Here is a 12,495-nt window from a genome sequence, read left to right as displayed (position 1 = left end):
GATGAATTTACCTAAAGGCTGTTACTGCTGCTATGTCACTGTGCTGCATTCCAGCAACAAGGATCTCAGTTTGAACTCCTCTGGCAGGTTACCCGAGGCAGTTCCTCTAAACGAAGTCTGTTTTCTATTTCTTCATATTTATTCTTTTTTCAACTCTGACCTGATTAAACTATAGGAAAACACCAAGATGTTTAAACTATCATTACTTGCAGGGGTGGAACTAGAGGTGGGGTCAGGGTGGCACTAGCCACCTCTGAAATCTGAGTGGACACCCCCCAGTGCCACCTCAAGTGATTGACAGATCACTATAAGCGGATGACAGAAATGTCTTATCTTACACATAGATTACCAGTACTCAGTATGGGTAGTATAGTTAAAATACTACCTGACATACTAAATTTAAGCTATGAATTGCTTTTATTCTTTGGTTCATGAGGTTTCATTTTTGTACATTTAAAACCAGTTACCACAGCCATCATACATAGAAGGTTACAAAGTTTTCAGTCCCTTAAACCGGATTAAAAAACAACATAACACATTAACACAGATTTAAAGAAAGGGGCGTGGCAGAGTGAGGCTGATGCCCTGGAAAGACACAGTTGTTATACAAGCATGTCATAAAGAATCTTCCTCATGCGTAAAACCTGTTCACAAACTCTGCTCAGACTTCCAGTAAAGACTGATTATATAGACTGAATCTGTCCGAAGAAGAGAAAACTGTAACCAGCATTAACTCTGCATGTTTCAGAGACAGCTGTTTTGGATTTTTACTTGATAAATGTATGTGAGTATGTCTAAATGTTTAAATTTTTACTCTTTAACTTCCTTTCTGGATTCTCTGTTACAGTTTAATTTGTGTCAAAAGTTCAGGGCATGATAGATTGTGAATGAGGCTCTGTTAATAGTACTCATGGAGCTGCCTAATTTCTGATTGGAAATGTAAGTCCCTGGTTACTTCCTTCCTTCCTTCCTTCATCCTTTATGGGGCATGAGGCTTCTATGAGCTCCCTCCATTGTATACAGTCCTTGGCGACAAGTTGTGATTCTCTCCATGAATTGTCTTTTGAAGCACCTGTACTACAGTTCTACGCCAGGTGTTTTTAGGTCTCCCATGTTTTATTTTGCCAGGTGGAGTCCATATTAAAGCAACTCTCGGGGTCTGGTATTGTTCCACCTTTTAAGATGCACCATGTAACCTTCTGACCTTAAAACTGAGTCCCTGACTCATTTGATGGCACAGTGACATACTGCACAGAATAGAATAAACACAGCTCTAGGATGTAATGTAATTCAAAGATCTGGTCTGGACATCCTCCTTCTTTCCTGAAGGCTGCTGGTTCTTGTCTGAGACTGGTGTCAAAGGCTGGCTCCATCCTGTTGTCAAGACTTTGTAAGACCTCTAGACTAGTTCTCAGGGACTGTGTGTTGTTCCAGGTGTTTTGGAAGAAGACGGCAAGGACCTTAGTTGATGTTAAGATGCCGACCTTAAAAATCTTAATAAGCTAATATTTTCCATAAAATGATAAAACATCATACGTTGTTTATGGAACAAAATATGGGTTTATAAGATTTGCAAAGTATTGCATTCAGTTTTTATTAACCAATTCTTTTAGAACAGGGTTGTACAAGAAACTTTTTGTATTCAATTATGTTTTATCCTTTGTTATTATTTATAACCCAGTTGTCACAGAAACACTGCTTGTTTACACTGATAAAAAAAAATATTAAGTTTGATCAAATGTTTTTATTGTACTTGCTGTTTTCCTTTATATTTATATAAATAGCATATTAATGCATCCTGTCACCACTGACAATGAACTACTCAAATAGCTTAGTCATGGTTTCATTATGACAATCTAATCTGAAAGTGTTATTGAAAAGAAAACACTCAGATCTCTGAGACACTGGCTGAAAATGCCCAAGACAGCGCTACACACAAGTACAGCCATTTGAAAACTATGGTCAAGTTACAGGTTTCTGTTATTAGTAGTGTAACTGAATGCATGACACAGAATACATTCTTTTTTTCACATTTTCACTTCATACGTTTGCCATCTTACAGTAATCTGTTCACAGCATTATGCAAAAAAGTATACACTTCAGTCACTCAAATACAACATACTTAAAGTAAAGTATTACAGTAACCCTTGGTAGAGTGGTGCACAACTGTAAACAATATACTAACAGTACATACATGTACATTACAGTTTTTTTTCAGTCGCCGCATTTCTCACATCAGAATTTACATTCTCATAACTATTAGATCAAACTCCACAACAATTAGACGTTTGTGCACATTAGCATTTCTCATTGCACTGCAATTGCAAATGCTTTTGGACATGTAGCATTTGCTTTGTATGCTAGCGGGCCAAACTGGATCAATAAATGGAAGAAACAAACTCAGCAGTCCAGTATTTCTTAATGAAGCGTGGTTTATTTATCCAAGCTGCATCCACAAGCCTTCTCCTTTACCTTACTCTCTCTCTGTCTCTCTCTTGAGAGCTTGCCAAACAAACTGAGTGTATGTCCCTGTAAAAACACACCTGCTCTGATGTAGGCCAAACCACTTCCTTAAATTACCCACACCTGTAGCTCTGAAGTGCTGGGTTGGCCACTCCCAAACTCCTAGCTTGTATATGGGTTCACAGAACAATGTTAAATATGAGTAAAACAGATGCCACACACAGAAGAAGAAATAAAATCTAAATAAATAGGAACAAGTGGTGAACTACAGGCTCCCTTTGAGAGGGAAAGATCTCAGAGTCACCCGTTAGAGCACACATTTGCTAAAAAGTGGAGAAAGCAAATGAGAGAGGAGACTGAATTTTCTCATTTTGGGGCCTCATACACAAGCTATGAGGACACATAGGACTGTTAGAAAACCTTTAGAAGGTTAATTTTGCATAATATGGGACTTTTAGAGAATAAAAAAGTATTCTTCTTGTAATTAGCAAGAGTTCCTCTTCCATAAATAAAACTAAAGCCTCGATGAGAAGTTGTTTCAAGAAGTAGCAAAAACTCACATTACAGTAAATATTCATCAAGCTGCAGGTTGAACTGTAACAAAGTAAAGTTCAGTAAAGAAACTCAAGCATTTTACTTTTGTCTTTCAGTTGAAACTGGTGCCACCTTTTGTCAGAAGCACATCATTGAAACTTTCTGTTTCCAAACAAAAGTTTCCACAGTGACAGCTTCTATTTCAGTGGTTGTAGTTCATGTAGTTTAGTCAGAAAGTTCTTTGATGTGAAATAAACAGGATGATGAACAGGATCAGATGCTGGAATGACTGAATGAAGTCAGACTGGAGAGTTTCCTTCTTCTACCTGGAATGACTGAACTTTGACCTCATGTGTTCATGACTCTTCACCTCTGTCTCCTCTCACAGGGAGAAGATGATCTGCAGGATGCTGCTGCTCCTCATCCTCATCTCATCTGTCTGTGGTCAGTTTACATCTTCAGAAACTTCTAGATGTAGTTTAAAGCCTCCATGTTTCAGTTCTCAGTGTGTCTGCTCCTCTCTTTCTCTCTCTGTCTCCTCAGCAGCAACATTTGAGGTGAATGTGGCACAGAGCTCCTATCAGGCAGAGGAGAACCACAACATCACTCTGGAGTGGACCTTCACCACCAAACCTAACATCTCCTGGAGTGATGTGTCCATCATGTGTTATCAGATAACTGGCCAAATGATGTCAGTCCTCTATCGTGTACATGATGGTGTTGAGGTACCAGGGCCTTGGGATGAAAAGTTTGCAGGACGAATTCAGATTGACGAAGACGTCCTCAGAGGACGAATCAGATTTCACGTGTCCAGACTCAGAATGAACGACTCTGGTGTGTTTGCTTGTCAAGTGAAGACAGATGAAGGCTTCAGCTCTGGAAGAACTCTACTGAAAGTCACCCGTAAGTTGATTTAGTAGAACTTTGTAGATTTTTTTTTTATTAGATTATTTGTTTGACTTCAGTAGATCATCAATATAAGTATTTCATGTGACATAAATGCTTTTTGCCTTTGATTCCTCTGAGCAATTTAATTCTGTTTAATGCATTTTTTTTTTTTTTTTTATTTGACAACATATATTTATTACTTCAGTGAATACTTTTCAAAGTGAATCAAACACACAAACTGGGTCTGACTTGTTTTTACACTGGTGTGTGCGGCTTGTGATTCAGAATGTGCTGCAGCTTTGGCCAAGTATGATAGAAGGCATCAGGCTTTTTCTTGATAATGAGAAACCAGTTTAATGCATAAAAACAAACAAGGTCCTCCCTCCGATTTATTTACAAAGTTCCTTGAAAACAGTAAAAACCTGCAGCGATATAGAGCATAAACAGAGTTTTTACAATTGTAATTAACCAAAAAGTCAATATTTGGTTTGAGCATCTTTTATTCTTTAATGCATTCTTCAGTGAGTAGTTCTCAGGAATAGTTTTCCAGGCTTCTTGAAGGACATTTTAAAGCTTTTCTTTGGATGTCGGCTGACTTTTCCCCCATTCTCTGTTCAGATGATCCCATACTTCTTTAATAACGATGAGGTCCAGGCTCTGGAGATGATTCATCATGACATAAGATCTGCTGCTGATATTCTCTCCAGGTCTTGTGTCATGTAGCTTATGCCAGGCCTAACAAAAATCTTATTCCTCTGAAAGCGCTCAGGTACAAGGACTGGACTGAAAATGAGTGAAAAAGTAGCCAATAGCACAAGAAAACCAAAAAGAGCTTCAGAGAGCCTGAATGCTTGCTTAAGAACACTTTAAATCATCACAAGAAAGTATGGCTAAAGTTAACAGAGAGCTGTTAAACTGTGGTGCCACATCCAACTTTCTCTAAATACAAAAATCTGGAAAACCTTCTTATGAATTTCATGACATCTCTGGGTTTTTTTTAGACCTTCAATTAAGTGAGGCTTTATGAGCTTGCTTAGTTTCTTTAAGTCCCTGGCTCTGATGCTACTCCACCAACAGAGTTGCAAAGATATGTGACATTTTTCTAAAACATTTTTACTGAAAGCAGTCTAACCTGGAGAGCGTCAGTCAGAGCTCTGACAGCACAGAGATGATGATGTGACAAACCTTTCAGTCTTTCCCTCTCTGTCTTCTCAACAGCTTCATTAATAGTGGGTGCATTACAGAGCTCCTATCAGGCAGAGGAGAACCACAGCATCACACTGGAGTGGAAGTTCACAGTCAAACCGGACATCTCCTGGCGCTCCCTGTACATTATGTGCTTTCAGGCAACTGATGACAGAATCTCAGTCCTGTATCGTGTACATGAAGGTGCTGAGGCACCAGCCTCTCAAGATGAAAAGTTTGCAGGACGAGTCCAGATTAACGAAAACGTCCTCAGAGAAGGACAAATCAGACTTCATGTCTCCAGACTCAGACCTGATGACGCTGGTATGTATACGTGTGGCGTGAAGACGGACTACGGCATGAACTTGGACCACTGTTGGCTCAAGATCACCGGTGAGTTGATTCAATGGACCATTTCTACTGAATCTCAACTTTTTCTGCAGCTCTGTAGAAGCAATATTTAGAAATATGGCTGATATGTTTGTTAATCTAACATGAATGAAATCTTTGTGTTTGGTTTCTTCAAAACAGCAAAGCCTGAGTCTGAGACAACAACAAACACAGAATGGGAAGGATGGACAATTTTCCTCTGCCTGCTGATCATACCAGTTCTGCTATCTGTCTGTTACCGTTTCGTCATGTTTTGTTGTCGTCGTAGTAAGTTGGGGTGATGGTGATGGTGATGGAGGGGACGGGGGTTGCCATGAAAGACAGTGAATTTAAAAAGCAGAATTTTGATGGAACATTATTGAACATCACCTCCTCCCCATGAGGGGCTTTAAAGATTTAATTGCTGGTTAATATCAAATGTATCTGATGTGTTTAATGCAATTTAAATGTATTTTAACTTTTGTTCAATGAATGCCTTCTCTTTGGTGATGTGATTTTTGTTTGTTCCTCGTGTTCGTGTCTTGTACACAGAAAAAACAGTAGAAGATCACAAAAGATCAAAGTTTTTACACATGATTCATGTATGAAGTGTGTCTGACATTGTTTGATAAAGATAAATGTAGGTGGATGCAAACAGAACAGAGATGAGAAAAGTTGTTGATCATCAACAGTCCTTCAGCTGTGAGTTATGAGCTGATGTTGTCAGGCAGTTCAGACTAAAAGTCACTAAAACCGTCTCTCCTGTTCAAGCTTTGCCACCCTGACTCTTTTCTGAAAAACATCATGTTACATTTGTCTTCAAGGGGTAAAAAAAAACTGGGTGTTTTTATTTTATTTTATTTTTTACAAAAATTATATGAACTCTGTTATGTAACACAATATTACAGAATGTAAAAGAAAAAATGCAGTCTTCCAGGTCTGAGAAGAAATGTGTATCTAGTTCTTAAAGATGAGCTGATACTCTGCATCTTTCAGTTTCTCTGTATAAAACTCTGAAAAACTAAGTGTGATCACATAAAGTGAACCAAACATGGAGGTCATCCTCTTTTTTTCTGCCACTTTGCTGTTGATAAGGTCACTTCAACTTTATTCCGTTAATGCCGTATGTATCATATGTGACTCATAGAGTTTCTGAGACCTTTTGTATCAGGTTATGCTAAAAACTTCGTTTGAAACCCTGTTGTATACAGTCTGATACTTGTCATCTGACCCCTGGTGGATACCTTTTGTACTACAATAATTGTGACATATTACTTGATAATAAACAGTAAACACATAAAAATATTTTTGTTAATTATTCTTTTACATTTTGTTAAACGACCAAAGAAAAACTTCATATTAAAAATTGGAATTTTCTCCCCATTTTTTCTTGGATTGGGCTTTAAAGGGTTAAAGATAAGTCCACAGAAGAATTTTTTGTATTTTTGTCCTCTTAATTCTTTTATACAAATTATCAAACAGAAGGCAGGTCATGCAGTGTCTTCTGTTCTACACGAGAGGAAAACAGATAAGGTCTAAAATATGCTAATAACTCACAAACCATTTGTACTGTATATGTGCAATGTGCCCTCTCTTTCTTTTTTAATTATTTCAAACTCTGCTGTATTTGATGAAATTATATTCTTTTACATTAATGCAATATGTCATTATTCTAGATTTCAGCATTATGTGATTAAGTATTCAGGTTATTAAACTCTGATGATGGTTTGATGTGTTATTATCTGGTATTTGAAGCTATAAAAACTTAAGTCTTTACTCCGACTCAGACTGAGAGAACATCAGCTGTTTGACAGAATCCTGATACCTGAGTACAGTTGATGCTGTTTGCAGATGTAGACTGATTTAAACCTTTTTTCTACTTTTTCTACTCAGAAAATGTGAGAACTAGGGTTCATTTATAGTTACTGTTAAAAATTAAAGTACTATTATGATAAAAACTGATCTATAAACCACCACATTATTAATCATTTTGGTTGTAAATCACTAAGTACAATTTACTTTGTTTTTCTTTTTGTTTTAATGACCTATTAATAAATCAGAAATCAAGAATATGTTTCTGGTTTTGTATTAGATGACCACTACACACCCTTGAAGATGGTTCGTGTAGTTGTTGGGCTGACATCGGTTTCTGATTATCGGTCTATTTTCTGTAACGCTTATTCCAATTTATGGTTGTGGGGAAGCTGGAGCCCATCTCAGCAGTTATTCTGCAAGAAGTAGGTTAAATCTTGGACAGCTCTAATGTCAAAATTAACATAAAAATATATTGTTATCTGAAATCACACACAGGATCAGCTTGCTCCTCCTTGCATTGCTTGAGTATTTAAAATCTGGCAGATGGAGAAATTGTTACCTTTGAACTCTTCATTTAAAAAGAAAACATGTTTAGTAAAGTGAACAGCTAAATTTTACAGTGACCAGTTCAGAATTTCAATTTCAACCTCTAAAATATTTGACGTCCAAACAATGAACTGCATCCTCCTCCTCCCCAAATGCAGTTTACTGTGTAACCACTAGAGGGTGCTGTTACAAAGACAAACAGGGTGCATTTGTTGTCATAGAAACACGAGAAAACAGCGAATTTACAGATGCTACAAGTACATTTTTAGCCCTTTGGCTTACAAATGAGTAATACCCGAGAGTTGGAGTTATCTGTAGATGCCTGCTTCCTAACAAGAACCACAAAATTGAGATACTTTAATTCTCCTTGCTTTCTTTTCCTATACTTCATTTTAACAAACTGTTTTTAAGAGAAATACTACCACTTCCTCACTTTATTTATGCTAAAGCTAATTTGTTCAAATTTAATTGTGCATTTTTGCGTGTGTGAATGGGCCAGACTGTGACGTCATCAGTGGGCGTCCTTTAGCTTGTTTAGACACGTGAAAAGAAGTCGACAAAAATAACATGGAGAAGAAGTTCTCACAGTGGACTGCTGAGGAGATAAAATGTATGTTTGGAGTCTGGATATCGAAAGATTTCCAGGAGAGGCTGGAAAACACCTCCAGAAAGAGAGAGTTATATGCTGAACTGTCGGAAGAGATGGCAAAGTCTGGCTTCAACCGAACACCAGAACAAATAATCAATAAGATTAAGAAGCTGAAGAAGGAATACCGCGACGGTAAAAAAGATGTAGGTAAAAATGGAGCTGCACGGGGTGTTACATGTTTGTCTTTGGAGCTGCTGGGCAGCGTAATGAGTCATCGACCAGGAAACCAGGTAACAGGATGGCTGAATTCAGTCACCGCGGCAGACACAACTGGAGAAGAAGCAGACCGAGTTCCGCCTCCCACCCCTGGATCCTCCGTACATGAAGACGGTAGGTTGCTTCCCAATGTTTGCTTTGTGTAAACACGGGTTATAATGGAGTCTGACGACTTTACAGTCCTCCTTCTTGACCAGATATCCAAGCTGTTTATGTTTAGGTAGATAAAGAAGGCAACTAGATATATTAGATGCGCACCTCATTAGTCTGTCTGGGGTAATGTTTCCTTCAGGGTCATTCGAGTACACGATCAAGGAGCCTTCCATCAGCAGACAAGATGATGAAGATACCAGCAGTGATGACTCTGAGGAGAGAGGGATCCCTGACCAGAGGAAAACAATAAGAACAAGTGAGTTATTTGGGCTGGACCTAGAATGTCTTTTTTATTTCAATTACCTCAAGTTTAGTTAAACAAATATACAGTTCAGGCACATAATATTGATGTATAAACGTTTATAATGTTGGGTATAATCGAAATCAGGGGTGGACTCAGGGGCATTTTGGCCCAGACCGGCCCATATCATGAACGCCACAAAGCCTAAATGTGCATATCAGCATTCAGCACCTTAAAACTACTAAGGCCATGCAGTGACTTAACAGGAATCAGTGAGACGACGTACTTGCAAAAAGTGTAATTTGTTAATAAAATATAAACCAATACTCCAGCACAGTGATGAATATTGGAACAGACATGAGAAATGATGGAAACTGTTCCTGGAAAACATGTAGAAACTGTGTCTTTATCACAGCTGCCTGTTCTCCTCAGGTGATGTTATCCAGATGTTATCCAGATGTGTGAAGGAGATCCCAGTGCACCCAGCTGACCAAAAACACACAATGCACAATAAAAAGCAGCATAAATTATTATTGTACATATTGTAAATAATAAACACATTTTTATTATTATTTTTTCTTTTATTCTGCACTAGAGTTTTCCTTCTTATCTGATCTGATCCAACTTCAAGTAAAGATTGAATGGAGATTTTTTTTTAATGTAATGATGTAGTCAGGTCCTGAATTCTCTGATAAAGAGACAAATAGCTGCATCGGTATAAGATTTGTGCAAAAATGTAATTAAATAAACGATCTTAAAGTGTTTTTTTTTCTATATATTGTCCATAAACATCTAGATAGAAGCTGCTTTTAACACATTTTGACCCAAAAGTATTCGACTATCAGCCCACAACCAATAACGAATAGACTGATAAAGAAAATCTGAAATTTGCTGACTCACTGTTAACGTTGAAGAATGATGGTTAGAAAATAATATTTTCACTTTAAATAAAATTATTTAGTTCAGAAAGACATTAAACTGAAGATCTGCTGTTTTTACCAGTGAAACACCAGTTAACCAGGTAATGAATCAGCTGTTTTACTGTTTTAATCAGCTTTGTAAACAACTAGCATGTTCACCGCTAATTGGCTCGTATGTGTCAGACTTTGTTAAAGCACAAAAATCAACAGGGAAATAAATAATATGAAAAAATATCGTATGATAAGGAAAGTTCTGCGTTTGGATGAATTAGATACTCGTGCACAGGGACTATAGGGAAGGGGGTGGTGGTCTAGTCGGACCACTGATCTAATGAGTTTTATAGATCAGTCAGATCAATAAATAAACTGTGTCAGCCCAAAAAAAGCACATCGGTCCACTGGGAAAATGCCCATTAGCCAGTCCGTCCCTGGTCGGAATATAACTGCTTTCATCACAGTTGGCGTCTGGCTTGTAGACGCTACCTGGGAAATTCATGTCTGTATTAATACCTGTTCTCTGTCACCCAGGAAAAAGAAGGCGGGTCCATAAACTGGATGTTCTGTTAGCGTACCTGAAGGAAGCCGACCAGAAGGCAGAGGAGAGGGAGGAGAGGATGATGAGACAGCAGGAACAGAGCTCCACTGCTCTGCTGAGGCTGGTGGAGAGGATGGTGTCTGCCATAGAGGATGCCAGCAAACAAAACTGAACTCCCACAAAGTTATTTTATATTTCTTTTTTTTTCCAGTATAATAATAATAATAATAATAATAAAGACACTTGGTTGAATCAGATGCTTTCTCATTTTATTTTATTTTCAGTTTATTTCTATAGAACCTTCCAACAGTGCTCAAGGTGGCCAAAGTGCTTAACATCATAAAAACAGATAAATACAAACACAATAAAAGAGTATCGAAGTGCTCAAAGTCAAAGGCCTTTTTTAAAATAAATAGGTCCTGAGCCTGCAGTGAGCTGGGAGCCAGTGGAGAGATATCAGGACAGGAGTGATGTGTTTATGTGTGTTAGTTAGGAGGTAAGCAGCAGAATTCTGTACAAGCTGTAAACGGGAGATGCAGGATTGATTGAAAGCGACATATGAAGCATTGCAGTACGTCTGGAGCTACCAGCGCCATGGATGGCCTTCTCCAGATCACTGCGGCTGAGGTCGGCTTTGCTTCAGACTACAGGCGAAGCTGAAAAAAGCTTGTTGTCACAACACGATCAACCCGTTTCTCCAGTTTCACCCCCAGATTTTTCACCTGATTGAATTGAGAGGAAATTGTTCTGAAAAATAAAGACAAGATAACCAGGTCTGCATGTGCACATGTAATAACCCAGACCTGATCTATTCACAAGTTTTATCACTACACATCTGATTCCATATTAAATCTAAACAAATGGTTTGAAAAATATGTAGAATAAAAATATCCACCAGCTAAACAGAATTAGATAAAGAATAAATGTAAACATTGAAACAAATATACAAATAAATTGAACGTGTTTCTGGTCGGTACACGGCCGGACAGCACGGACATTTCTGGTTACAGTGCAGAAATTTGTCTGATGACAAAGTTTGACTTTACCTGCATTTCTCTAAAGTAACCTTCATATATAAACTTCTTTATATATATTTAACCCTTTAATGCTGTATGTGCCATATGTGACACAGTTTCTGAGACCTTTGGCACAACGTTATGGTAAAAACTTTGTTAAACCCTGTTGTACGCAATCTGATACCTTACAAATTTTTAACATATCACAAGGTAATAAATGGTAATGCACTATTTTTGTTAATTATTTTTTTAAATTTGCTACACGACCAAATAAAGACTTCAGATAAAAAATACACTTTTCTGCAAATTTTTCTGTATTTATTAATGTATTTAGTTATTTATTTAGCCTAACTCTAACCAAGAGTATTTTTCAGAGAAGCTAAAATGTTTAAATTTATGAAATTACAACAATTTCATCACCACAAAATCATAACAAGCCTGCATTATTATGTGAAACAACAGTGATGTTAAGCCACTAACTCGAGGTAAAACCTGAGGAGGAGCAGGGGGTCATGATCATGCTGGTGAACAAACTTTGAGCCCCATTAAAGTCAATATTTTTCAGTCACTTCTTTCCAAAATCACTTCCTCGTGTTTTGGTTTTCATTTTTTTTACGAAAACAAAAAAAGACAAAACAGCAGCAAAAAACGGGCCCGGCTGCTAACAACAGTACGCAGAGGAAAATGAGCCATGCTTCACCTGCACGGTCTGCCAGCTCAGGTGTTTTCTCAGGCTTAGGCGTCCCTGTTGAGAAGAAACCCAACACACTGATTAAAAACGTTTCTATTAACAACCACATCAGGATTCTACATCTTTAGAGGTTTCTGTCACATCATCACCTCTACTGTCAGAGCTCTTGGGTTTTAAGTCAAACTTGTTGCCTTCACTGACAGTCTGATATTTTTTTAGAGCAAAAGGTAAGATATCAGTGATAAATTAATCTAAAGATGTTAGTAAGTAAAGC

At 37.7% G+C, this 12,495-nt stretch overlaps 3 protein-coding genes across 4 annotated transcripts in view; 1 reads left to right on the top strand and 2 right to left on the bottom strand.

The window, feature by feature from the left end:
* LOC121639776 overlaps positions 1 to 12,495 on the bottom strand; it is a 565,698-nt gene that overhangs the window by 21,469 nt on the left and 531,734 nt on the right. The window lies entirely within an intron of this gene.
* Positions 1 to 12,495, bottom strand: part of LOC121639814 — an 882,884-nt gene that overhangs the window by 358,895 nt on the left and 511,494 nt on the right. The window lies entirely within an intron of this gene.
* Positions 8,349 to 10,766, top strand: si:dkey-261j15.2 (uncharacterized protein LOC794828 homolog). Its single transcript, XM_041985315.1, has 3 exons — positions 8,349 to 8,779; positions 8,958 to 9,074; positions 10,508 to 10,766. Exons 1-3 carry the CDS (start codon positions 8,368 to 8,370, stop codon positions 10,684 to 10,686), a joined length of 708 nt encoding a protein of 235 aa, XP_041841249.1. The 5' UTR covers positions 8,349 to 8,367; the 3' UTR covers positions 10,687 to 10,766.

The sequence above is a fragment of the Melanotaenia boesemani genome, chromosome 5 (genome assembly GCF_017639745.1).
Source record: "Melanotaenia boesemani isolate fMelBoe1 chromosome 5, fMelBoe1.pri, whole genome shotgun sequence".
Taxonomy (NCBI): Eukaryota; Metazoa; Chordata; class Actinopteri; order Atheriniformes; family Melanotaeniidae; genus Melanotaenia; species Melanotaenia boesemani.
The sequence above is the reverse complement of the archived record's forward strand: the minus strand, read 5'-3'. Positions and strand labels throughout refer to the sequence as shown.

Coding starts and splice junctions, on each gene's coding strand:
- si:dkey-261j15.2 (XM_041985315.1), top strand. CDS start 8,368: ATGGAGAAGAAGTTCTCACAGTGGACTGCTGAGGAGATAAAATGTATG. Junction 8,780..8,957: donor ATCCTCCGTACATGAAGACG/GTAGGTTGCTTC, acceptor TGTTTCCTTCAG/GGTCATTCGAGTACACGATC. Junction 9,075..10,507: donor GAGGAAAACAATAAGAACAA/GTGAGTTATTTG, acceptor TCTGTCACCCAG/GAAAAAGAAGGCGGGTCCAT.